This window comes from Castor canadensis, chromosome 11, assembly GCF_047511655.1.
Source record: "Castor canadensis chromosome 11, mCasCan1.hap1v2, whole genome shotgun sequence".
NCBI classification, from domain to species: Eukaryota; Metazoa; Chordata; class Mammalia; order Rodentia; family Castoridae; genus Castor; species Castor canadensis.
Window position 1 is genome coordinate 6,471,948 of NC_133396.1, and position 27,963 is coordinate 6,499,910.

Consider the following 27,963-nt stretch of genomic DNA (forward strand, 5'->3'; position numbering starts at 1 on the left):
CTACCCAGAAGGCAAGAGGATTATTTGAGTCCAATGTAGTAAGACCTATCTCAAAAAGAACATAAAGCAAGAATTTTCTTCATTTTTGCCATCTCAGGTTCACAGTAGACTTGGATAAAAATTTCCTGACAGACTCTTAAGAACTTGCTTTGTATTTGCAAAAGAGAACATTTATTCTTTTTTTTTAAATCTATATACAATTCCATACAAAGGTACCACATTGCAAGTGACTTCAGGAACCTTCCAATGAACCTTCTCTTATAATTGCCCGGGCAAGATTCCGTGCTAGAGCAAGTCTCAGCATGTCCACCTTGGTGGTCTCTATGTCATCCTCCTAAAAAGAGAACAAGCATGAGGCACAGCAGGCATATCCTTCCTCTAATGCTCCCAGAGGCAGAGCATTTAACATTCACATTCTCTGTGAGGATCGGTATGCAAAGGACCACTTTACAATGGATTGACTAGAACCACCCCAGGTTACATAGAACTAAGAGGCAAGTGAGTTTGTAAAGGGCCAGTGTTTCATGTGGGCAGGGAGCGGAGGGAAAGCCCACAGCAGAGGGAGCCTTTTCCCATCTTCACTGTGGAAGCATCTAGGGGAAAGCTAAAATGACCTGGAGTCGCTGAGTATCAGGTTCTCCACAATCTGGCTTCCTTGAGGTCAGGTTCTCCAGACATCGCATCAGCTCATATGTCTGGTCTGCTGAAAAAATCACCTAGGGGAGAAAGGCTGCTTCACTTGGTTGATCCCTAGCCAAGACCTGCACTGGTCAGGTTGTGGGCATAAGTTCAGAGAAGGCCTTCTTTCATGCCCTTGGGTTGTATATGGAACCTTGGGAGGATGGATCCAACCCTTCACTCCAGCCCTGGGCTGAGCATTGTTGATGGACAGTTGCATCATTTCAGTGCTTTCCTGGTGTGAACACTGGATTTGCTATGGGAGTGCTCTAGAGGAATAGTCCTGCTCACACAGAACTACTTGGGAGGAAACATATATGCACATCTGCAACAGCTACAGAACTAAACTGCTGGGAAATACAAAAGGTAGAGAAGAGCTGGGCACTGGTGGCTCACACCTGTAATCCTGTAATCCTAGCTACTCAAGAGGCAGAGACTGGGAGGATTGCGGTTCAAGGCCAGCTGAAGCAAAATAGTTAACAAGACCCTCTCTGAAAAATACAAGACCAAAAGGGCTGGTGAAGTGTCTCAAGTGAAGAGTGCCTGCCTAGCAAGTGGGAGGGCAGTAAAGAAGAAAAATACAGTGGATTTGGCCAAGCCTTAACCTGTTTCTGTTCCAAAAGGGGCAGGGCGTCTGTGAGTAGAGTCATCCAGAAAGAGTGAGGTGCAATCTGAGAAGTCATGAGGGACAGCAGCAGAGAAGCAGCATCGCTGAACCGCTTCTCCCCATACAGCCGGTGGAATTCACGGTACTTTCCTAGGAAAGGAGGGAGCATGAGGTCACCCGCACCCCTTGATGGCCCCCAATGATACCTACAAAGGTCACCCTGAGCCTAAACAAGAAGGACCCTAGACCAGCCACTCCACAGAGCAGGAGGATGTTTCTAGAGTTGTTTCCAAGCTCATGAACCAATGAAATGCAGACCTAGAGTGTTCAACACACAGGCTTGGAAGGAGCCATCTAGAGCCAAATCTTGGAAAATGTCAACATCAAAATAAGCAATGAGAACCATGGACTACAACAGATTAACTAAAATACTCCACAGTAATATAGATCAAACAGGAAAGAAGGAAACACTTTCCTTTCCTTACAGTGAAACACCAGCTAAAATACAAGGAGTGACAGACCTGGGATCTCCAGAAGTTACAATTACTAGTGGGCAGAAGTCTGATAAGTAATAGAGTAGGTAAATCATCCCAAAGTATCTCACCATGATTATTATTTTTATTTATTACTGTGGTACTGCAGTTTGAACTTAGGGCCTACACCTTAAGCCTCTCCACCAGCCCTTTTTTGAGATAGTTTTTTTTTTGAGATAGGGTCTCACGAACTATTTGCCTGGGCTGGCCTTGAACTGTGATCCTCCTGATCTCTGTCTGAGTAGCTAGGATTACAGGTGTGAGCCACCAACACCTGGGTTCTCCACAGTTATTAAAGGGAAAAACAGTGCTTTACAGGGGAGCCACCTGGTGGACTCTATGTTAGCCAAACGATCAAAGCTATGATCACCATCCAAAAGTGTCTTAGTAGGGCTGGCAGAGTGGCTCAAGTGGTGGAGCACTTGCCTAGCTAGTGTGGAGTACGCTCAGCAAAAAAAAAAAAAAAAAGAAAAAGAAAAGTGTCTTAGTGGTCACATTCCTGCCTCAAACAAGGCATCTAGATTCAATCCAAGGAAATTTCAGATAAATCTGCACTGAGGGCATTCTAGAAGGAAGCTGGTCTGAGCCTTCAAAAAATAAGGTTATGGGAGGCAGAGGTGGTGAGGATCCCGGTTTGAGGCCAGCCTAGGTAAATAATTCTTGAGACACTCCCCCCCCAACCCAATCTCCAAAATAACCAGAGAAAAATGAACTGGAGGTATGGCTCAAGCAGTAGAGCACCCTTGCAAGAGCAAAGCCCTGAGTTCAAACCCCAGTACCCCTACCCCCAAAAAGAAAATAATGTATTCAGTATCAGTGATGGATCTCCTAATTTTGATAACTTAGTCTTACACACTGAAATACAAACTGAAATGCACCTATGGAGAACAAGGGACAATAATCTCCAACTTACATTCAAATTGTTCCCAAATTGATTGAGAGAATGGTAAAACAGATGAGACAAAACATAAGTAACTGGTGACTATGGGGAGTACATATGGGAGGTCTATATTCCTTATGCTATTTTTGTGACTTATGTTTGGAACTACTGGAAAGTAAAATATTACCAAAAACTGCAGTCTTGCACACACGGGTCTATGTGGCTTGAAGTTTGGCCAGGAAGGAAACACATGGAAAAATCTACATCCATCCCTCCAATCTCCACAAATGTCCACTCATGCCCAGGGGAAAAAATACAGAGACTCACCCAGGAATGTTAGTCTATCACTCAGCATCATGGCTGGCCCCAGGTTGTCAATGAGATCCAAGTCAGAAAAGCAGCCTCGCTCACAGTAATCCTTGAGGAACCTGCAGGGCCCAGCCCAGAGGAGATCAGAGCAGCAGTCAACGGCCATACCACCCCAATGCACCCGGTCTTGTCCAAAAGCCAGCACAAGATGCACCTACCTGTCTGACACAAGTGTGGCAAAGGCGGCATCTTTGGCACGGATACTCCAAGAGAGGGCAGAGCCCAGGCGGTTGTTGCGGACAGCCTTCATGGCTAAGATCTTACAGATGCTGCGAACTTGCAGGGGAAAAGACAAAAGGCAAAAGGCTTTCACCCCACAATCACTCCATTGTGGAGGCCTGGAGGGACAGGTGTGACCTTCCTATAGCTTCACAACAACCTAAAGCCTCACCATGGGCTCAAAATACAGGCAAGTTGGCAGGACCAAAGATTCTGGGTTTATTAATGGTGTCTTCACTCAGCTAGCTAGCGGTACAGTGTATGAACTGCCCCACAGGGTCGGCTTTATTAGTGCATATGCCTTTAGAAGCTGGCAACGATAGACCTGTGCAGAAGCCTAAAAGCCTATGTTTCTTTTGGGTTTGGTTTCTTTGGTCAGAAATATGCAAATGCCTCTGGCAAGAGTAGTAGTGGGGGGGGGGGATGCGGGTGGGCAGAGCTGTTCCCACTCATCCCTATTCCTGTGTTCCTGCGGTCATGTGCTTCTAATCTGCTTTCACCCTGGGCCAAGCCTTGCTGGCAGCAGCATTACACCTAGATATGAAACACTGAATTTATGGAGTAAATATGAGAAATGAGTAAGGGTATTTTCTAAAAGGCAAAATGCTCAGTTTCTTCTAGGTTCCAAGGGACCTGTAGCTCTTATGTCCCTCCCTAATAAAGAACCTGTGTCTTGGCACCTATGATCCTGCTTCTCTTGAATATGACTGGCAAGGAAGAGGCTAGACAGTGCTGATACAAAAGATGCCTGACATTCTACAATGAGTACCTTGTTCAGTCATCTGCCGCTGTTCACAAATCCGCAGCACTTTGAGGGCTTTCTGCTCCGTGTTGAGAGGGATCCGCTCAATGTGCAGCTCCAAAGAAACTCGCCCCAGCTCAGGGCAGTAGTCAAAGTAATCCACCCCCAGCTGCCATAGGCTGCAGAAGTCCAAGGAAGGCAGATATGAGGGCCTGGTGAGTCCAGGGACTACCCCTTGGCTCTGGGAATTGCCACCTGAGGCGGCTCCTCCCCAGTCTCTCTGTAGCTATCAGGAAACCAGAGAAGAGACATAGTCCAGGCTCCACTAGCACTATATGCTGAAGAACACCCCAGTGCGACCCATACCTGTGATGAGCAAATAGTCCTGAGGCATATTCCAGCAGGAGGAATTCTCTCATGTTGGAACCAAAACTAGAGGAAATATAACACAATTTAATACTTCAGGCCTGCTCCATTTTAGGGCTCCCTTCCACATCCTAACCTCCCTTCCAGGCATTTGGCTCACTCCACCTGGTGGGGGGGTGAGAAAAGGGTCAGTGCATCTGGCCACTTACTAGAGGTTGTGTGACTGGAGGAGCCTGCAGTGATCCAGCAGATCTGTCAGGTGAGCCACGAACCACCAGTTGCTCAGGGCAATGCTGCAGTTTTAGACACAAAGGTCAGAAGGACATCAGTGAGAGGTAACATCCCATGCGAGCAGGGCTGAGTACGACGAGCTCATGTCCTATACTTTAAAAAGACAGGAGGGACATCACTTCCCACTTGTGAGGATGGCTACTGTCAAAAAGTTTAAAAAGCCAGGTACCAGTGGCATGTAATCATAGCTACTCATCAGGAGGCAGATCAGGAGGATCATGGTTCAAAGCCAGCCAGAGCAAATAGTTCCAGAGAGCCTAGCTTGAAAATACCCAACACAAAAGAGGGCTGGTGGACTGGCTCAAGTGTAGAATACCTGTCTAATAAGTGTAAGGCTTTGAGTTCAAACCCCAGTACTACCAAAAAAGTTAAAGTTCTTGCATAGGTGTGAAGAGAACCATTACATACCACTGGTGGGAATATAAGACAGTAGAGAAATTCCTCAAAAAATTAAAACCGGGCTGGGGTTGTGGCTCAAGTGGTAAGAGTACCTGCCTAGCAAGCAAGCACAAGGTCCTGAGTTCAATACCCAGTACCACCAAAAATTTACCTTATGATGCAGCAATCTCACTTCTAGGAATATATCCAACGGAACTAAAACCATCTCAGGCTAGCAGAGTGGCTCAAGTGGTAGAGCACCTGCCTAGCAAGCATGAGGCCCTGAGTTCAAACTCCAGTACTACCAAAGTTACAGTCTGGCCCAAGGTAAAGGCAAGTACATTATAGATTAGGGAGACATTAAACTGGACCTCTTACTGACTTTTGAAGAAAATCCTATTGCCTTTTAGTTAGTACTTCTAGAGGACCTGAAAGGCAGCAGGAAGGTGCCAACATCTTGCCTGACTCCAGTGAATCATCAAAGTTTATGCCAGCTCCCTGTTTCCTTTTGCCAGAGAACAAGGAACTGGCTCATCTTCCAAGGAAGCTATAAGCTAGTGAGGAGGAAACAAAACCATGTAAGACTTCTGTTGACATCTTTCAGCTGTTGGGGTACCAGGCAAGAATATCTACACAGGTGCTGACAGGCACACCTTCTGCCCCTTAGCAGGGCCTGAGGAAGAAGGGCGGCTGCTGCAGGATGTCCGACTGCCTTTTCTACTCCTGCAAGTCTGGCACAGTTAACATGAGGGTTTCAGGTGTCCATTTAGAAACCTCTCTTTTATCACCTTTACTAGGGATTCCCCTCTTTAGCTTTTCACAAGATAGAGTTATGAATCAGCTGACATCATACCCCAAGTGTCAAGGCTTCCCCACACTACCAGCCCACTCGTCCAATGCCAGAAATATACACACTGCACCCCACCCCCACCCTATACTGGGGCCTGGGTCTGACCAACTGATCCCATTATTAGCTGAGTGTTCACAAGACCCCAACTCAATCTCTAGGAGGGTGCATTTCCAATATTGACAGTGTCTCTGAAAACTCTTTAGCCTGTTACAATTCCCGGGACAAGATCTTTTCAATTTCTCTTTCAGAATGGATGGGAAGTAGCTTACTGCTCAGAAAAAGGCAAAACCCAAAATTTATAGCCACAGACCTCAGCTCCTTTCCTGTTTCTAAAGGCAGAGGTACAGGCTGTGAACCTAAGGCTTCCTCCTGTGCCACTGCCATGAGAGCAATGCTGTGTTCTGTAAGACTCAGAACAGCCATTCCTCCTCTCTGGCAATCCCCTTTCTTTCTTCCTTGTCACTGGGAACAGTAAAGAGTTTTCCTTGTTTATAGTCCCTGCATCCAAGATACTTGTTCTACAACTAAAAATAAAGATCTGGGTTAGGAAGGAATCCCTAGGGAAACTCACTGCTATAATGGGCAGTAGACAGGAAGACCTACAGCTTAGAACTATAGGCAGACTCACCAACAAAGCCAAACAATGGGGTGCATGTTTTTAAGTTACTCTAACTCCTCCATAGATACTCTGCACACCTGCATCAGCTGTTTACAGCCTGAGAAAAGAATACTGAGACAAAAGTCACTTTTTCCAAATCTAGCATCATGTTCTTGAAGCCTTGGCTTGCTTTTGGGCAAGAGTGGGTAGCAGGAGGGAAACCCAATTGCCCAGATCTACTAAAACAAATCGAGAGATCAATGAACTTGGTACTGAGCAAGGTCATCTGCTGCCAACCCAGTGTCCTCCCTTCCCGGCAAGTTCCAGTCCAGTGCTGAGCATCCAGCTGCACAAGAAGGAAAGGTGGGGCTGGGGATGTAGTTCAGTAGTAGAGCATGCTTACCTGGCATGTGCAAGGCCCTGAGTTTGATTCCCAGTGATACACACACACACACACACACACACACACACACAAAGGATGGATGCTTTTCAACTGCTATATGTAGACACTGCTGTAAAGTTTTCCTTTGAGTGTCAAACGACAGTCCCTTTCCTCTCTCACTACAGGTTCAATGCAATAAGGGACATCCTTTTGAGAAGAGGGCTGGAAATCCCAACCATGATGGTTTGGCACCCTGACTCACTAGAAAGTAACCGCTGGGAAGTACTGTCCTGCAAGGTGGTGGCATGTTCAGTAGACATTGGCTTGCTTTTCCTAGATTTTAAATACTGAAGTCACCCCCTACAGTGTTATTTCATTTTTTTTTTAATATGGAATGCTTCGTAGATTTGCATGTCATCCTTGCATAGGGGCCATGCTAATCTCTTGTGTCGTTCCAATTTAAGTATATGTGCTGCTGAAGAGAGCACTCTACAGTGTTATTTTAAATAATGTACCTGAAAAGGAAAAGGTTATGATCACAGTAGCTCTCAAAGCTCAGGGAAACCTTAGCTCATCCAGAGAGAAGCCATTATCTAACTGCACCTGGCCAGGCAGGTAGGTGTCCCCTCCAAAATTCAAGTGGAAGGGAGTTTAAGGGAGGGAAAGGAAGGAACAGAACATTCTAGAAAGAGGGTGGGAATGACTATAAAACATCATTAGTAGGCTTAATGCCACTGAACTGTACACCTAAAAATGGTTGAAGTGGTAGTGGGCAGGAGGTCCTACCTGCATTCCTTGATAACTTGGTGGATGTCAAACTCGAAGGCTGCCAACAAGATGTTATCCAGGGGCTCTGGGTTGCTCTCACCTCCCAGAAACATGTCCAGGCTGGACTGTGGAAAGGCGACGGCCCACTCAATTTCCAGGATGGAAGCAAAGACTCAGGGGACAGCAGGGTTGTTTTACAGGGAACCCTTGAGAGGGGTGAGGTATTCCTTCAAAAAGGATTAAAGGCCAAAGCCTTCCTGCTCCCAAGGAGGTACAACTCAAAGAGGCCACACACTGAGAATCAGGGAGCCAAAAGGATCCTCCAGGAGCCCCCTACCAATGAAGCTCACTCACCTGGGCATAAAAGTGCAAATCAATAGGTTTCACTGTGGGGTGAGAGTACAGCAGCCGAGTCACTAGGAAATGGTACCAGTTACTCAGAAGCTCCTTCTGCTCCAACAAGGCAACCTCATCTCCCAGCATAATCTATGGAGAGATACTCCCTGAGCTCTGTACTCTCAGGGGCAGCTCCCCTATGATTCTGCTGATCTCCCCTGGGGACAAAGGTTTCAACTATAGGCTGAAAGCTCTTTCCTTCCCAGCCAAGTGAATGACAGTTCTGTCCAAGGAAGAGCCAACTCCAGGCTGCCTAGGATGTCAGGGCCCCAGGGAAAAATCAACCAGACCTGACCCAACTTTCTCCAGACCTTGCAGAGAGATTCCAGACGAGGGCTGGCAGCAAACGTGCCATCCTGTAGGTGCCGCTCACACTCCTCACACCAGTGCTGCCACTTCAGTTCCAGCTCTGTCAGCGTCTGGGTGTTGCCAGGCTATGGGGAGAGACTGGCTATGAGGTGCCACCCCACCTAACTCTTCATGCTCCCCCATCTCCCATGACATGACCAGCAACAAGGTGGCTCCCACATACACTGAGAATGGGCATTGTCCTCATCAGTTCCCCCAGGATGCGGCACATGCCTGCAGAGGCAGGATTAGCATCAGCTTCCTTGGACAGCATCTGTCGGGCCTCATCCAGACGGCCCTGCAGCACCAAAATGGTCACCTACAAAGAGATGAGGGACCATGAGCAGGAGACCCAGCTGTATAAGGCTTTCTGGCTTCTCTGACAGGTGACAGGTGGCTCTTAGTCCCTAGTCAGCCATGGGAAGAGCAAAAGGTCCTCCCTTCCAGAAGTAATCCATGACATTGATCTCAGAGTATTACCCCCATGCTTACCAAACTGGAATTATAAGTAAGAATCAATTTTTGCTTTTTTTTGCCAGCACTGGGGATTGAACTCAGAACCTCATGCTTGCTAGACAGGCCCAATCTTACTACTTGAGCCACTACTCCAGCCCTTTTTGGTGATTTTTTTTTCCAATTTAGGGGCTTGTAAACTATGTGCCAAGGGCTGGCTTCGAATTGTGATCCTCTTGATTCCTGATCTCTGCCTTGTAAGTAGCTAGGATTAAAAGTGTGAGCCATTGGCACCTGGCTGAAACCAATTTTTTTTAATAATAAGTGAAATAAGCCAGGTGCTGGTGGCTAATCAGGAGGCAGAGATCAGAAGGATCACAGTTCTAAGCCAAAAAAAATACCCAACCCGAAAAAGGGTTGGTTGAGTAGCTTAGGTGGTAGAGCGCCTGCCTAGCAAGCATGAGGCCCTGGGTTCAAACCCCAGTACCACCAAAAAAAAAAAAAATTAAATTACATATACATCGTATATATGGGCTAGAGATGTAGCTCAGTAGTAGAGTGCTTGCCTAGTATATACATGGCCCTAGGTTTCATCCCCAGAACAACACACACAATCTATTGACATATATAAATACAAATATATACAATATAAATATAACAAGTCTTTATTATCAGCCAGGTGCCAATGGCTCATGCCTGTCATACTAGCTACTCAGGAGGCAGAGATTAGGAGGATCGCAGTTTGAAGACAATCCAGGCAAATAGTTCTGTGAGACCCTATCTTGAAAAACCCTTCCAAAAAACAGGGCTGGTGGAGTGGCTCAAAGTGAAGGCCCTGAGTTCAAGCCCCATTTGCAAAACAAACAAACAAATTTATGTATTTAAGTGGTTTTGGGATCCAGTACTAGGCACTCCCTAGGCAAGCACTCTACAACAAAGCTACATCCCTACTAACATTTATTTATAACCCCCATATCAACATTTTTTGTTTGTTTTGGTATCACTGAGGACTGAGGTTTGAACTCATGGCCTCACACTTGCTAGGTAGGCTCTCTATCATTTGAGCCACTCCACCAGCCCTTCTTTGTGTTGTTTTTTGGATACAGCCTTGCAAACTATTTGCCTGGACTAGCTGTGAACTGAGATACTCCTTACCCAAATAGCTAGTATTAAGGGTGTGAGCCACGGGCACCCAGCTCCCAAGTCAATATCTACGGCACTCCTCACCATCACCTGAAGACCGATGCAGGGCAGCACTCTGCCATCATCTGTCAGCTCTCGTATTGAAAACAGGTCTTTTCCACAATACAATTAGTGCCGTGTTTCCTACATTTTTGAGTATTTGGGTCCTTAAATGCTATCTAGTGTTCCTAAGTGCAAGAAGGCTATGAGGTGTTAGATAAGCTTCATTCAGTGCTGCTGGTCCTGAGTTCAGTGTTAATGAATCAACCATATATTTTAAAAGCTGACACGTGCTGGGTGCCAGTGGCTCACACCTATAATCCTAGCTTCTCAGGAGGCAGAGATCAGGAGGGTAGTGGTTCAAAGCCAGGCCAGGCCAATAGTTTGAGACCCTACTCAAAAAAACGCATCACCAAAAAAAAAAAAAAAAAAAAGGCTGACAGGTACAGTGTGGTGAAACACCTAAGCAGAGGCAGAGTGACAGTGAGTCCCAGGCCAGCCTGGTCAACATAGGGAGGCCCTATCGCAAGCAAACAACAAGAACAGCAGCAAAAGACTGCCTTTAAATAGAAACACAAAAACAATGTGCACGTGTATGTATGTTACCTATTTAATTTTTGGTGGGATTGAGATTTGATTCAGGGCTTCACACTTGCAAAGCAAGTGCTCTACCATTTGAGCCACACCTCCGGTCCATTTTGCTCTGGTTATTATGGAGATGGGGGAGGATCTCTTAAACTATTTGCCTGGGCTGGCCTTGAATCATGATCCTCCTGATCTCAGCCTCCCAAATTGCTAGGATTATAGACATGAGCCACTGGCATCCAGCTTGTGTATGGTGTTTTGAGATGGGGTCTCACTAAATTGAACTCCTGGGCTGAAGTGATCCTCCAGCCTCCAGCCCCATCAAGTAACTAGAACTATAGGCAGGAACCACCATGCCTACAGGTGGCTATATGTTGACCTGTTGAACTATACTGGAGGTACAGTTCAGTGGTAGAGAGCTTGCCTAACACGCATGAACACTTGCCTAGCTCAAGGATCCCCAATAATGCAAATAAATAAATAAATAAATAAATAAAAAGTGACCAGAGCCTTGCAGGTACCTAACCCTGCATATCCCATAAAGCAGTGATTCAGTATTCACTAGTTCAGTATTCATGGCAATTTTATACAGCATAACTACCACAAATAGTAACAACTGACTATGCAAGAACATGTGTAAAACATACAAAGTAAAATTCTTTCTACCATAAGTCATGCTCACAAGTCCCATACACTACATATGCTGCCCATGCACATACACAGAGACAACTCCAAAACGTTCCCTCTCTAGCTGGATTTCCTTTTCTGAATTCCACATGTGTGTATCCATCTGCCTACTCGGCATCTTTACTTGGATCTCTAACAGGCATCATAAATCAACATGTCTAAAATTAAACGCCATTTCCTCTAACTCACCAATCATATCCTCCTCCATTTTTCTATTTCTCACAATCCACATCTAATCCATCAGTGAATCCCATCAACTCTTTTTACACTGTATATAACTCTAATCACTTCTCATAACAACTGCTAAGCTAATCCCGGTCATCTTTTCCCAAAATCCCAGTCATCTTTTTCTGAGGTAGTCAGTACAGTAGTCTCCAAACTGGTTCCTGCTTCGCATTTACTCTGGTTGAAGCCAGGCAGCCAGGAGGGCCTGTAAAAGCCTAGACCAGACAGCAGCACGCCTTTGCTCAGCTCTCCAATGCCCTCTCATCCATCTGACTCAGGAGTAAAACAGAAGCTCTCTCTGTGCATCAAGCATGTAGACTATCACCCATTCAAGGACTTTGGATAATTAAATCTCCCAACAGCCCTATGGGACAGATATTATTCTTCCCACCTCCCCCAATACAGATGAGGACACAAAAGGCTGTTAAGAAACTCACTGACTATATCACAGCTAGTGAGAAGAAAAGCTAGGATGCTAACCTAGGCAGTCTGGTACCAGGGACAATGCTTTTAACTACTCTGCTGAACTCTAGTGCTTCCCCAGGAGGCCTTCTTCAACCTGGCCTGCTAACTTTCTGCTAATTTTGACTCTGTCCTTTGCTCACTCTGCCTCTAGGTCACGCGTTTGAAGGTCTCAGCGTTCGTAGGTCTCACTGTCTGGAATGTTATTTTCTATCTTCATCAGCACAGCTCTCCTCATCTCAGGTCTCACCTCCATGTCACTCATGAGTAAGGCTTTCTTGACCCTCTCCCACCACTGCCCATCAGCCTCCCTTCTCCCCTCTTCACTACCTGCCATTTGGTCATGGCTGTTTCCTAGTGCCTTGCAAATAGGAGGCACTCAAATTCTGAGTGAATGAATCAGAGACTCAAAAACCTCAGACTGATACTTCTTGAGCAAAAGTGTGCCCCTTCCCCACACTATTCTCTCAGTGCCCAAAGACAATGCTACTTAGCTGAATTCCAGATCCAAAAAGTTTAACTAACTTTCCACTATTTCAGTCGACTGACAACCTCCTCCTTGACATGGTGCATGGGCGTGTGTACACATGCACGCACCCATGCACACACGCACGCACACACACAACACACACACGCACACTTCCAAACTGATAATCCAAAATGACTGGAATTATCACTTGTTTTGTTCCTACCAGCCTTATGAGATAAGTTATACACCATGAAAATTCCCGTTTAAGTGTACAACTCACTAATCTGTAGGAAGGTTACAGAGTTGTGTACCATCACCACAATCCAGATTTGCAATATTACTTTTTTCTGTGTGTGCTGCTGGGCATCAAACCCAGGGCCTCCCACATACTAGGCAAATGCTTTACCACAATTCCAATCTCCAGCCTCTAGAATATTTCTATCATGTCAAAATATTCACTCACACTTGTTTAAATGCCACCCCACCCTATCCCTATCCCTATCATTTAGCTTTGTCTTCTCTTCTTAGATCTGCACACAAATCTCATTTCCATTTTCACTGAAAAGTCTACAAAGGAGTATTCTTTTTCCATGCTAAGAAAAGATTTTATAAAAAACAAAAGAAAAAACTTTATAAAAGTGACTCCAAGCCAGTCACAGCTGATTCACATCTGTAATTCTACTGGGGAGGCAGGGATCAAGAGGATTGTGGTTTGAAGTCAGCCTGGGCAAATAATTCTTGAGGCCCTATCTCAAAAATAACCAACACAAAAACAGGGCTGGTGGAGTACCTCAAGTGGTAGAGAGTGAGCCCTGCCTAGCAAGCATGAGGCCCTGAGTTCAAACCCCTGTAACACCAAAAAATAATAAAAAAGCAACTCCAAGCTGGGTACTGGTGGCTCAAGTCTATAATCCTAGCTACTTGGGAGGCTCAGATTGGGAGGATTGCAGTGTGAGGCCAGCCCGGGCAAACAGTCATGATACTACCATCACCAAAATAAACAGAGCAAAATGGACAGTGATACAGTGCCTGCATTGTAAGCACCTGCTTCATAAGCTCGAAGTTCTGAGTTCAAACCCCAGTACCAACAAAAATAAACAAATAAAGCCTTCATAATAATCACAGACTCAAAGAGCTGGGGAAGGGCATGGAGACCTGGTAGGCAATTTCATACCCACCCAGGAGCAATGGAACAGCAACATCCAAGGTGGAAGGAAGGAAGAGGTCCAGCCTGCACAAGACATCTTACCAAATTCCAGAAGCTCTCATGTTTATTTGGATTCTCACTGCCCAGAACATCTGCAGACAGAGTATCAACCTCACACACATGGAGTCGGACCCAATCTAGGAGGTGAAGGAGGAGAGGACCAGCTGGGAAGAGAGAATCACATCACACACAAATAGGTAAGCTTCAGTTCCTTTGGGCGGGCAGAGTGGTTCAAGTGGTGGACTGCCAGCCTAGCAAGCAGGAGGCTGAGTTCAAAGTTCAAATCCCCCAATACTGCTTCATCTGCAGTAGGGTCCATTATACGCAAAGTACAGGGGTTTCTCCCTCTCAAGTTGGCACACATGTGATCCTGGATAAAGGACTGAGCTAGGAATACTAGGAATAAACAAATGGGACTTTCGCTGAATCCTCTCTGTGTCAGGCAGCTCCAATCTTTTACTGAATTCTAGAAAGGACTGAAACTTGATTCACTCCTCACTACCCCCTTAGCGCCACATTCTTTATGAATATGCAAAAGCTATGTAAGTAATGGCCGATTAAGGGCTAATACTGACTAGGTGCTACATATGCAGTGATGATAAATACAATAATCTCCTCAAAATCTGTTGGAGAAAGGTTATTTTTTTTTTTTTTTTTTTTGGCAGTACTGGTGGTTGAACTCAGGGACTCCCACTTGTATGTAGGCACTCTTATACCACTTTTGTGCTATTTCACCAGTACTTTTTTTTTTTTTTTTTTTTTGTGGTACCGGGGCTTTAACTCAGGGCCTACACCTTGAGAGACTCCACCAGCCCTTTTTGTGATGGGTTTTTTTGAGATAAGGTCATGAGAACTATCTGCCTGGGCTGGGTTTGAACTGTGATCCTCCTGATCTCTGCCTCCTGAGGAACTAGGATTACAGATGTGAGCCACCAGTGCCTGGCACTTTCATCTTTTAATGTACCAGTTGAATTATTTGTTTTCTCAGTACTTTTCAGGAATTGTCTTCCTAATGTTTTAGATTTTTAGAAGGCATTGATTCTTTTTCAGAATGTGACAAGACATCATACTTCTTTGTGTTTCATAATGATTTCTGATGGTTATGTGGATAAAAGCACTGTAAAGAATATTCTTGGCAGCAAAACATTACAATGCATATTATGATATGAAAATTGTGATATGACATTGTGGCAGGATTATTTTGGGTTCACCTGGGACTATTTCAATAAAAAGAAACTAGACTCACCTGGGGCTACTTCAATAAAAAGAATCTCACACAGGTTCCAAATGAGCTCCATTGCTGACAAAATGGAGACCTAAGGAAGAAAAGGAGATATTCCTGAGATTTGCTCTTGGACCAAAGGAATGAAGCAGGGCCCGGTACAAATGATGATCATTCACCAACCCTGGAGTAGCTGGTCTTCCTAAGGCAAGATTTCCCACAGGAGAGAGTTTTAGGTGGTATAATGTACACTAACATTATTCTAATGGTTATAGGGCTAGAGGCATGGCTCAAATGGTAGAACACTTGCTTAGCAAGCATAAGGTCCAGTACCACCAAAAAAAAAAAAAAAAAAAACTGAAGTATTTTAATGGTTGTGATTTTATTTTAATGTGCATTAGAAAAGTATGACTAGCACATGATTCAGGTGATCTTGATGAATTACAGTTTAGGAAGGGACTTTACTTGAGTAAAGGGTAGAGATAATTTTTAGAAAAATATCCAGCAAATAATAACAGTAAATCAGAACAAAAATTGTAACACTGCTATTCAAAGGACTGAAGGAAATAGTCCATTAAAGACAAGGTTCTGAATGGGGAGGAGCACAGGGGTGGAGCATATACAAGGCCCTAGGTTCCAGCCCTAGCACCACAACAAATAAAAAAGTGAAGTACCATCTAAAACCCAAAAATAATCAATCCTGGGCCCTGTCCTTAGGAATTACCTCCTGCCCTTAGGAATTAGACACAATCATCCTTGATCATCAGGGGTAAGCATTTGCTTGTTGACCAGATACAGGGTATTATTCCATATTCATTACTGAGTTTGAAAAATATCAAGTCTCTATCAAGGGAAGAGAATTCTGTAAGTCATCTTCCAGTTTCAATGAAAGTATAATCAATCACTTGCTTCTCAGCAAAAGTGATGAGTTCACGAGCTGGGTTTCTGAGTTGTGGTTCCAAAAGCTTAACTTTCTGTATCTGAGGTGACAACTCATCAGTACTATGTAGTTAGAACTTATATTTTCTGTAAGAACTGAAAACTTATCCAAGTATTTATCAAGCAGATCTTTGTGTTCAAATGTGCTAAGTGCCAGTGGCTCACCCCTCAGGAGGTAGAGATCAGGAAGATCATGTTTCCAAGACAGCCTGGGCAAATAGTTTGTGAGACCCTCTTGAAAAAACCCACTGCAAAAAAGGGCTCCTGTTAAAAAAAAAAAAAAAAAAAAGAAGGGCTGGTGGAGTGGTTCAAGGTGTAGGTTCTGAGTTCAAGACCCCAGTACCACAAAAAAAAAATCTGCTAGACCTTGAAGGGGAAACCAGGAAGTTTGTGACGATCCCTGCCACCCAAAATAGCTGCCTGTCTACCTGGAAAGAAGAGGGACTTTTGCCATAACAGAGACTGCAAAGCCACCCTGGGTGGGTGCTAAGGACACAGAAGGTTATAGTGGTGTCAATATAACAAAAGCAACAAACCCTTACCTGGCTACTGAACTGGCAGCCACTGGCTGGATCTTTAGCAGCAACTAGCAAAATATAAAACATTTTAAGTGAGCAGTGAAACTAGAACTTTTAGTCTCATTATTACAGTTTCATATACATACTTCTATGACTTAGGCCTTTCTTTCAGTGACCACCCATTTTCACTCAAGATTTTTTTTTTTTAATACTTCATATCCCTTTGCTATAGGATCACTGATTCTCAAATCAAAGCCCTGAGATTACAAGCAGCACTTTCAACTGCACCACAGTCTCTTTAAAGGCCTGTGACAGAGCATGGGGGAGAGGGGCAGGGTGAAGAAATGACCCAAACAATGTATGCACATGTGAATAAATGAATAAAAAATATATAAATAAATAAAAATAAAAATAAAGGCCTCTGACAGAGACATCACCAGTTACACAAGGCTTTACCAGGCACTGAGGAATCACATGGTTCTCAGGCTTTTGGTGATGTTAAATTACCAAGATTAAAGGACTGGGAATGTCATTTTCAAAGAGCCTTAATTTGGGCCTTTAATCTCATACTTTCAAAGAGTCAAGCAACTCAATACACTCTAATTTAAAAAACATACTCAAGATGATCATATATATATATATATATATATATATATATATATATATATATATACATATATTAAGGATTGTGTTGAGATGGGAAAGTAAGAGTTTAGAACAGGAATGTCAATTTGTACCTCATACTTAACAACCAGATAACTTCAAATATTAGCAAGTGAACACACACAAATCCTTACTTGCAACCTGGTGCATTTCCTCCATGCATGCTCTTATGACTGATCGGTAGTTTTTACTCACTCGAACCAATCTACAAAAAAAAACAAATAACAAATAAGATGAACTTGAAACATTTTATGGTACCAGAAAGGGAGCACTCAAAATAAGACAGACATTTGCCAAAAAAGCAACAAGGTGCCAAGTAAGCGTGAAGCCCTGAATTCAAACCCCAGTACTGGCAAAAAAAAAAAAAAAAAAAAAAGAGCAACAGGGCCAACTTGAAAGAGTGTCACATTTCAAAGTTAGAACAACTTAAACAACAAAATTTCAAAAATATGATCCAATCCATGGGATAAAATACCCATGAATTCATACTGATGTTAATTGTTGCAGATGAGATCCACTGATAATCACTAAAATCAGAAAGTAAAATCGAGAGGCCAGGAGCTGGTGGCTCATGCCTGTAATCCTAGCTGCCTGGCAGGCAGAGATCAGGAGAATCACGATCTGAGGCAAATAGTCCTCAAGATCTTATCCTGAAAATACCTATGTACAAAACCACCATCCAATAATTAGGACATCCACGTATAGATTCATTCACTCAGCAGCTCATACAAAGCTCCTGCATACTGATACACCAGATAAGGGAATGGAGGGTTCCACAGGAGTAAGACTGGGTCTCCTGTCTTCAAGAAATTACAGAACTGGTGACATAATTTTTTTCCTAAAATTGGCAATAGACTTCTGGGTCATCATATTCTATACCAGAGCCTCTCAAAATCAGTGATTCCCACCCTCATCCTCCCACCCCTCCAAGTTTGTGCGTTGACCGGGGTATTATCCCAAATCACTTGTTTGTACAAAGCCTATCAAAGAAGGAGGCAGGATGGCTCACATGTCTGTAATCCCAGCACTCAGGAGGCTGAAAAGTCTCCTAAACTACACAGTGAGATCCTTCATCTTGGGATGTAGCTCAGTCATAGAGCACTTGCCTAGCAAGTACAAGGCCCTGGGTTCGATCACTGGCACCACAGGAAAAAAAAAAAAACTTATCAAGGAACTGATACACCAATACTGCTTATGCCCTAACCATGTGACTGGGCAAAATAAATCCACATGACTGGATGCCAGGAGTAGGGGGGGAAACCTCACTTCTGTAGTACTAGCTACTTGGGAGGCTGTGATTGGGAGGATTGTGGTTCAAGGTCAGCACAGCAGATAGTTTCTGAGACCACCCCCCCAATCTCCAAAATAACCACAGCAAAATGAACTGGAGGCATGGCTCAAGTGGTAGAACCCCTGTTTTGCAAACATGAAGCTCTGACTTCAAACCCCAGTCCCACCAAAAAAAAACCAAAAAACAAAATTCACCTGTGTTAGGATACAACTCCAGAGATTTTTATTTTGATGATTTGAGGTTGAGCCCAGAGGTCTGCAGTTAACAAGTAACATCCTTCTATTGATGCAATTAGTGATAAACCATCTTTCCAAAACTTACAATATGTAAACAGTCTGATCAAAAACTCTTAGAAGGAATGCTTTAAAGAAAAGAAACTAAAGTATCACTTTTTGTTTGCTTCATCTTTTGAGACAGGGTCACTCTATGTAGCTCAGGCTAGCCTCAAGCTCACTATGGAGCAAATACTTACTTCTAGCTCAAGAGCCTTCTGCCTCAGCCTCCTGAGTGTTGGGATTACACACACGCTCCAACATGCACAGCTCAAAACTATAATTTTACTATTAATTTCTGAGCCTCCCAACAATGGAACCTAAAAGAGTCTCAGGACTTATTTGGCCTAACTATCCTTCTTTGGAGGGTAAACAAAGTAGGAATATAGACAGAAAAGCTTATCAAGCCAGCAAGTCAATCAACATTTCCTTTATAATGTCCCATGCCTGGTGATGTACACTGCCCTGTTCTAAGGGCACAAACTAGAACCAGGAGTCTTGATTTCTCTAGACAATCCTTCCAACACTCAAAATAACAAGGATGTGTTTCATTTAGCTTTTTACATTTTCACAATCTAGTTGAGGACTTGAGCACCTATCAGCAGCAGACTTACTGAGCTTTTCTGGATTTTCCAGTTAGTTCTTCTTCAATTCTCTGGAGACCCACAAAGATTCCATGGGATTCATTGAAGAGTTTTCTCAAAATCTGAGAGTAAACATCTACATCTTTTCGGACAATATAAATAAAAGGGCAACCTGGGACCTTCTCTGATTTTTCTGAAATAAAACAGGAAAAAAAAAATTTTAGTATCTATCATTTATCCCAAAAGAAAATTTATTAAAAAATCTTTAATTATTGAATTACAAAAGCTTCAGCCTTTTTTTTTTTTGGTGCTGGGACTGAATTCAGGGTCTTGTGCATGATAGGCAAATGGTCTACCACTGAGCTGTATCCCCAGTCCAATAGCTTCTTTTTAGTTTTTGTTCCTTTGTTTTGTTTTTTACTTTTATCTTTCCCTTTTTTTTTTTTAATAGTACTAGGGTTTGAATTCTGGACCTCACGCTTGCTAGGCAGGCACTCTACCACTTGAGCCACTCCATCAGTCCCACTTCCACCATTTTTCTAGCCCTGTTTTCTGTTGGGCATTTTTGACGTAGAGTCTTGTGAACTATTTGCCCAATTTGGCCTCAAACTGAGATCCTCCTGAATAGCTAGAATTAGAGGCATGAGCCATGGCACCTGGCTTTGTCTTTTCTTTAGGTTTCTTTTTTTTTTTTTTTTTTGTAGTACTGGGGTTTGAATTCAGGGCTTCATGCTTGCTAAGTAGGCACACAAGCACTTGAGCCACACCTCAAGCCCTAGTTGGATTGTTTGGGTTTTATTTATTTATTTATTTATTTATTTATTTATTTTTATGCTGAGCAATCAAAGCCAGAGCTTTATACATGCTAGGCAAGTGCTCTACCATTGTGCTACATCCCCAGACCTTGGTTATTGAAACAGGGTTTCAGTAGATAGCTCAGGCTAGGTTGCAACTCATTATGTAGACCAGGCTGGCTTCCAACTCTTGATCCTCCTGCCTCTGCCTCCACAGTGATAGGATTACAAGTATGTTTGATCATGTATGACTAAAGCTTTAGATTCTCTGCTACTGATTTTATAAAAAGTGATATGAGTTACCACTTATCCAGTACACACACATGAATTTTATATTTTTTTTCTTTTTGGTGCTAAGTACATACTCTACCATTGAACTATTTTCTCAACTCCTACTTGTGAATTTGTAAACATAAATGAATATTATCAGACAGGCACCAGTGACTCATGCCTATAACCCTAGCTCCTTAGGAGGCACAGATCAGAAGGATATTGGTTCAAAGCCAGCCTGGGCAAATAGTTTGCAAGACCCTATCTTGAAAAAAAATCCATCACAAAAAAGGGTTGGAGGATAAGATCACCTGACAAGTAAGTGTGAGGCCCTGAGTTCAAACACCAGTGCCGCCAAAAAAATAAATAAAAATAAAATGATTATTCTCAGAAAACAAGGAAAAAAAAGGTCATTCAGACACATTCACAAAAGAATCCTGAACAACAGCCTTTTTGGCAGATTCTATTCTTTTACCAAGCTTGGGATCTCAATACTCATATATCCTATAAGGATTCAGCAACAGAAAGTTTTTTGTAGTACTGGGGTTTGAACTCAGGGCCTCATGCTTTCTAGACAGGCGCTATACCACGTGAGCCACTCCGCCAGCCCTTTCTGTGTTGGGTGTTTCTGAGACAGGGTATCTCGAACTATTTGCCCAGGTTGGCCTCAAATATCAATCCTACTATCTCTGCCTCCCAAGTAGCTAGGATTGCAGGTGGGAGCCACCGGCACCCAGCCAGGCAAGCCTTCTACTACCGAGCCATATCCCTAGGCCAATCTGAATGTTATTAAAGATAAAAATATCTTAAAAAAAAAAAAAAACCTGTATGTAACACCAAGAAGACCTGTTCATTTGGGGGTTGGTGGGGAGGTGGATCTGGGAACATGGCTCAAGTGTTACAAATGCCTGCCTAATAAATATGAGGCTCTGAGTTCAAACTTCAGTGCCACCAAAAAAAAAAAAACCATCTTTTTTTTTCCTAGACCCAACATCTTCTATGTCTCATAAGTCAAGCAAATCTGTAACAGCTAGTTTCAAATATGAAAATAGTGGTGTGGCTCAAGCAGTAGTGTCTGCCTAGCAAGTGTAAAGCTCTGAATTCAAACCCCAGTACTACAAAAAAAAAAGAAAACAGCGCAAAATAAGGTTAACCACGTGGTGCCTCACTTGGACAAATCTCAGAGAACAAAGAACAACCAAATGTGCCAAAATACATAATATTGAAAAAAAAAAACTACCTTTTTTGTTGAAGGAGGTTTCACATACCAGCATCTCTCCAGGACCCCAGTCAAAACACATTTGCTTCTTGTTAGAATTCACACCTGGAATCAACTATTTAAAAAAAAAAAAAAAGGGGAAGGGGCATAGAAACTGTTATTCCTACTAAAGATTTTCCATTTCAATTGACTTGAAAGTAAAATCTTAGAAATCAAGTCATGAAAGAAGTGCTAATCTACATCCACAAGTTCGTGTCGGTCATATTAGACCACTCACTCCCTGAATAAGCACGTCACTGGGCACCTCAACTGGGCCTGCCACCTCTCATGTTAATGAAAAGGAAACCTACAGCTAGAAAAGGGGGAGTCAAAAGGTAAAAAAAAGAAAAAAAGAAAAACTGAACACTGAGCAGGGAGTCATGGGACATGATTACAGGCACGGCCTGTAATCCTAGCACAGGGGAGGCCAAACAGGAGGATTATCATTTTGAGTCCAGCCTGCTCTTTGGGCTGCTGCTTCTTACCAAGACATATGACGGCAAGTTTTAATTAGCACCTTCAAGGATGTGTAAGCATAAGTTCAAAGACAATAGATTAATCTTTCCTAGTTTTTTTTTGTTGGTGGTGGGACTGGGGTTTGAACTCAAGGCTTCTAGCTTGCAAAGCAGGCAGTCTGCCGCTTCTCTAGTTTTTATAAATGGCTTGTCTAGTTTTTATAGATACTTGGTGTAGCCCTTTGGTTCAAGGACTCTTAAGAAATAAAAGTTGAGGCCTGTGAGTGGTGGCTCATACCTGTAATCTTAGCTACTTGAAGGCTGAGATCCTGAGAATCATTCAAGGCCAGCATGGACAAATAGTTTAATAGAACCCACCTCCAAAATAACCAGAGCAAAATGAACTGGAGGTATGTGTTAAGCAATAGAGCCCCTGCTTTGCAAGCACGAAGCCCTGAGTTCTGACCCCACTTCCACCAAACAGAAAACAAGCCTATGCTGGTGACTCATGGATATATTCCTAGCTACTTGGTAGGCAGAGATCAGGTGGATTGTGGTTCAAGGCCAGCCCTGGCATATAGTTCTAGAGACCCTGTCTCGAAAATACCCAACACAAAAAAGGGCTGACAGAGTGACTCTAGTGGTAGAGTGCCTTCCTAGCAAGTGTGAGGCCCTGAGTTCAAACCCCAGTACTCTGGGAGTTGGGGGAGAGGGGAATACAAAACAAAACAAAAAGCAGAAATACAAGTTGGACTGGGGTATGGTTCAAGTGGTAGAGAGCTTGCCTGGCAAGCTCCAGGTCCTGATCGTAGCACACCTAGAACCCGAGTGTCTAGGCGGCTAAGACCAGCTTGACTACATAATGAGACACTCTGTCCAAAAAAAAGAAAAAAATAAGTTATAGGAAGTTCTCCCCAGAAAAACGCTTTCAAGTGTTTTAAGCATGAGAAAAAAAAAAAAAAAAGGGATGGGTGGGGGAGTGGAGAAAACGTGCAGCTCAAGGCCCTGAGTTCAAATCCCAGTACCACAAAAAAGAAACTGTTTTAACTGTTCATTACCAAAAAAAAAAAAAAAAAAAAGAGAGGCAGAAATTTCCAATTCTACATACAGTACCATCTCTGTAATGGTGACTCAATTTTTCTCTCCTGCTCAAACCAATCAGTCCCTTGAGCCTCAGCTTCACACATCCAACTGCCTTAACACACCTCTATAGGTCTATAGGTGACCCAACCTGTAGAACTACATTCTATAACCAAGAGTTAAAAAGGACGGTTTTTTGGTTTTTTTGACAGGGGTCTCACAATGTAACCTTTATCTCATGGACTTCAGTGGTCCTCCTGCCTCACCAAGTAGTTGGAACAATGGGTATGCAACACTGTGCCCAGGTTATAAAGATACTCTCAATGCCCATCATCATTGCACACTCACACTTAGCCCAAGTCTTCCCCAGTTGTTAGAAGCAACCCTTGAGTGAGGTCATGAGTTTAAACCCCAATACTACCAACAATAAGTAAATACAAAAGTAACCCTTGACTCTTCTCTTTTCCTTACCACCAAAGTCCAATCCATCACTAAATCCTGTTCTACTCTAAAATAAGCCTGAATATAACCACTTACCACCGCTACCAGTTTAATGCACACCGTAAACTCTCATCTGAACCATTGCAACACCAATTCTTAGCACTTGAATGATTCTCTTACATGGTTATGATGTGTACTGTAAATAGATAAAGCTCAAAGGGTTGAGCACTTTAGGATTCTCATTCACTGCCTAAAAGTTGGCATACCAAAAATATTTTTGACCAAGAATGATTTTGGCTGGCAATAGTCTGTCCTCAAGACAAGTGTATTCAGTTCTTAAGAAGGCCTAATACAGCCAATCAACAACTCGGCAAGAAGAAAAACAAAGACAAAAACAACAAGAATAAAAAAACATAGGCATCAGAACTGGAGCTTGGCTCAAGAGGTAGAGAACCTGCCTCGCAAGCCTGAGGCCCTCAGCTCAAACCCCAGTACCACTAAAAAAAAAAAAAAAAAAAAAAAAAAGTTATTAAATGTTTTGCTGTGCTACTCTCTAGAAATACAATAATGTAAAAAGCCAGCAGTTTATTGAGGAAGACCAATAAACAGACAGTCCAAAAAAGTAGAAGCTGGGCATGGTAGTTCATATCTGTTATCCTAGCACTGGGGAGGCTGAGGCAGGAGGATCTCAAGTTTGAGGCCAGCTTGGGCTACAAAGCCAGTGCCAGTGCAGTCTAGGCTATGAGACCATACTTAAAAAAAAAAAAAAATGTATATATATATATATATATATATATATATATATATACACACACATACATATGCCAGACACTAATGGCTCATGCCTAGCTACTCACAAGGCAGAGATCAGGAGGATAGCGGTTCAAAGCCAGCCTGGGAAAATAGTTCGAGAGACCCTATGTGGAAAATATACAACACAGAACAGAGCTAGTGGAGTGGCTCAAGTGGTAGAGCACCTGCCTAGCAAGCATGAGGAAACACCAGTACCATCCCCCAAAAAATAATAAAATAAAATAGAAAACTGGAAACAACCCAGGTACCTATCAATAGGAAGAATATACAAACTATGATACAATCATACAGCGCAATAATACTCAGCAGTAAGAAGAAACATACATCTGGGCACTGGTGGCTCACACCTGTAATTCTAGCTACTCAAGAGGCAGAGATCAGAAGGATCTCAATTTGAAGCTAGCCTGGCAAATAGTTTGCAAGATCCTGCCTGGAAAATACCCATAACAAAAAAGGTCTGGTGGAGTAGCTCAAGGTGTAGGCCCTAAGTTCAAAACCCAGTGCCGAAAAAAAAAAAAGAACATACCAAGTTATACCACATAGGTGAATCTGGAAAACATGCTGCATTGTAGAGAACTGTACAACAGCAAAATGATATAAAGTTCAAGAGCACATGAAACTAACCTTCATGCTTAAAACACTTGAAAGCGTTTTTCTGGGGAGAACTTCCTATAACTTATTTTTTTCTTTTTTTGGACAGAGTGTCTCATTATGTAGTCAAGCTGGTCTTAGCCGCCTAGACACTCGGGTTCTAGGTGTGCTACGATCAGGACCTGGAGCTTGCCAGGCAAGCTCTCTACCACTTGAACCATACCCCAGTCCAACTTGTATTTCTGCTTTTTGTTTTGTTTTGTATTCCCCTCTCCCCCAACTCCCAGAGTACTGGGGTTTGAACTCAGGGCCTCACACTTGCTAGGAAGGCACTCTACCACTAGAGTCACTCTGTCAGCCCTTTTTTGTGTTGGGTATTTTCGAGACAGGGTCTCTAGAACTATATGCCAGGGCTGGCCTTGAACCACAATCCACCTGATCTCTGCCTACCAAGTAGCTAGGAATATATCCATGAGTCACCAGCATAGGCTTGTTTTCTGTTTGGTGGAAGTGGGGTCAGAACTCAGGGCTTCGTGCTTGCAAAGCAGGGGCTCTATTGCTTAACACATACCTCCAGTTCATTTTGCTCTGGTTATTTTGGAGGTGGGTTCTATTAAACTATTTGTCCATGCTGGCCTTGAATGATTCTCAGGATCTCAGCCTTCAAGTAGCTAAGATTACAGGTATGAGCCACCACTCACAGGCCTCAACTTTTATTTCTTAAGAGTCCTTGAACCAAAGGGCTACACCAAGTATCTATAAAAACTAGACAAGCCATTTATAAAAACTAGAGAAGCGGCAGACTGCCTGCTTTGCAAGCTAGAAGCCTTGAGTTCAAACCCCAGTCCCACCACCAACAAAAAAAAACTAGGAAAGATTAATCTATTGTCTTTGAACTTATGCTTACACATCCTTGAAGGTGCTAATTAAAACTTGCCGTCATATGTCTTGGTAAGAAGCAGCAGCCCAAAGAGCAGAGAAAACTACAAGTATAAACTATTAGTATTCAGAATTATTTATTAGTATCTGGAGAAAGTAATGTGAGCAAACGCAAAAAGTAGATTCAAACCTTGACACAGTCAGTTTGAAATTGCAGAGTTGAGGTTCAACTCCATACTATGGGGTTCTACCAAGATGATGCCCTTTTACAAGGTTCTGCCACCAATGCCAACCAGTTTTCTACCTGGTTTCCCTAGTGCCAATATAGTGCTCGATTATCAGAAGTACATCATGATTATTTGCCCAGGGCTGGCTTCAAACCAACGTAGCTAGGATTACAGGCGTGAGCCACCAGTGACCTGCATGGACACAGCTCTTAATGGATATTTAATATTTAAGGTAGTTTAGATAGGTGCTGGTGGCTCACACCTGTAATCTAGCAACTCAGGGGGCACAGATCAGGAGGATCGTGCGTAGTTCAAAGCCAGCCCGGGCAAATAGTTTGAGACCCCACCTCGAAAAAACCCATTACACAAAAGGGCTGGTGGAATGGCTCAAGGTGTAGACCCTGAGTTCAAACCCCAGTACCACAAGAAAAAATAAAATAAAATAAAAGGTACTTTATTATTATTTGGTATTTAGCACTCTTCAGGAGTAAGCTTCATAGAGAATAACCCCCATTAATCTGCTTTTTTTTTTTTTGGTGGTAATAGGTTTTGAACTCAGGGCTTCTGGCTTGCAAAGTAGGCATCCTACCACTTGAGTCACATCTCCAGGAACTGGGGTTTTTTAAATTCAGGACTTCAAACTTGCAAAGCAAGTACTCTTCTGCTTGAGCCACACCTCTGGTTTATTTTGCTCTTGTTATTTTGGAGATGAAGCCTCCCTAACTATTTGCCTGTGCTAGCCTTGAACTGCAAGTAGGCTGAGATTACAGACGTGAGCTACAGGTACCTTGCTCTGTAAACTGCTTTTAAGATCTCATTATCTTGTTTTTGTTTAATAAGCTTCAAAATGACCCTTATTTTCAATTTTTGGTCTTTTTGCTTTACAGTCTGATGACTCTAACTTAAAACTAGAGGAACTTCAACATTCTAAAATGCAAAAATACAACAGCAGTAACTTACAATTTAGTGGGGCTTGCAAGTTATTGAGAGTTAAGAGATGGAGAACTCTAAAAGCCTTAACCATATATGACCTGGTTAAGGAGGTCAAGGCAGACTTTGATAAGAAAGAGGCTGCTGGAGCTTGATTTTGAAAAATGAGCATGAAATAAAACCAGAAAGAGAAGAGTCTCCTGCGAGAATGGTCGATAGAAGGTATCACCTACCTAATGCCCATGATTCCTTACACCTCCCCCCTTTTCTGAAGCAGGGTATAGCTATGTAGCCCAGGCTAGCGTTTAAACTCGAGATTGTCCTGCCTCAGTTTACCTAACGCTGGGATTACAGACGTGCACCATCACGCCGGGCCATGAATTTATCACAGACCATATACTCGTTGAAACAGAAATGAATACAGACCAAGAGAAATAGGAAATCTCCGGAGAGAATAAATTCGTTTAATAAAGCTTGGGTCAGCACAGGACGACAAGGTGCTGCGATGTGGGGTTTATTTTGGCAGAAAGAAAAAAAAAGCCCCAATCCCTCTGCTTAGTCCACTTTAATGCCCAAAAGGAAAAACCAGGGAAACAGAAAGGGAAGAAACACAAGGGAAAGGGCAGGATAGAGTGGGGAATCCGAGGCAGGGACCTGAGAACATACAAAGCGCAGAAACCCAGCGACCACCACCACCCGAACCTAATTCCTAGTTAAATGCAGTAACCTCTGGACAGTGACAATTCAATCGAGGGAAAGGGACGTGCATCCGGCATGATAGCAGACAAGCCTGGAATTACGAAGCAGGCGCAGTCCCCAGACCGCGAGAGCAAGCCAGCCTCCTCCGAGTGCCCTTACAGTGACTGTCGGCTCGCCATCTAGCTCCTCCATAGCGCCGCACCACACGATCTGGACCTCGCCTGGCTGCAGATGCTCCCAGCTCAGGCCTCCCGCTCAGAGCCTGCAGCAAAAGAGGACCCCGAGCGGGCGCCTTCTGCAGCGCCTGCAGAATTAACCTCACACGGGTTGCGGAGCCCTTTCATCTCAGCCACGAGCCACTC

At 43.3% G+C, this 27,963-nt stretch overlaps 1 protein-coding gene and 2 non-coding genes across 6 annotated transcripts; 1 reads left to right on the plus strand and 2 right to left on the minus strand.

The window, feature by feature from the left end:
- Window positions 1–148: 148 nt before the first annotated feature.
- Nup85 (nucleoporin 85) lies at window positions 149–27,948 on the minus strand. 4 transcript variants are annotated; one of them, XM_020165535.2, is made up of 19 exons: window positions 27,761–27,948; window positions 21,469–21,562; window positions 19,195–19,357; window positions 17,152–17,222; window positions 16,379–16,422; window positions 14,922–14,991; window positions 13,718–13,839; window positions 8,590–8,724; window positions 8,369–8,491; window positions 8,016–8,147; window positions 7,680–7,786; window positions 4,604–4,687; window positions 4,395–4,460; window positions 4,056–4,207; window positions 3,226–3,343; window positions 3,026–3,126; window positions 1,284–1,435; window positions 615–716; window positions 149–334 (listed from the first exon to the last, which is right to left on the minus strand). In XM_020165535.2, the coding sequence occupies exons 1-19, from the start codon at window positions 27,791–27,793 to the stop codon at window positions 233–235; spliced, it is 1,971 nt and encodes a 656-aa protein (XP_020021124.1). In that variant the 5' UTR covers window positions 27,794–27,948; the 3' UTR covers window positions 149–232. The 4 variants fall into 4 exon arrangements, with proteins under 4 accessions (XP_020021124.1, XP_073901262.1, XP_073901265.1 ...); XM_074045161.1 differs by having other exon boundaries at window positions 27,630–27,768; XM_074045164.1 differs by lacking the exon at window positions 21,469–21,562 and having other exon boundaries at window positions 27,761–27,897.
- Window positions 7,277–7,381, minus strand: LOC141414323 (U6 spliceosomal RNA). The gene has a single exon (XR_012439383.1). It is a non-coding gene; the product is annotated as a U6 spliceosomal RNA (small nuclear RNA).
- Trnaa-agc (transfer RNA alanine (anticodon AGC)) lies at window positions 9,278–9,350 on the plus strand. Its single transcript has one exon. It is a non-coding gene; the product is annotated as a tRNA-Ala (tRNA).
- Window positions 27,949–27,963: the final 15 nt, after the last annotated feature.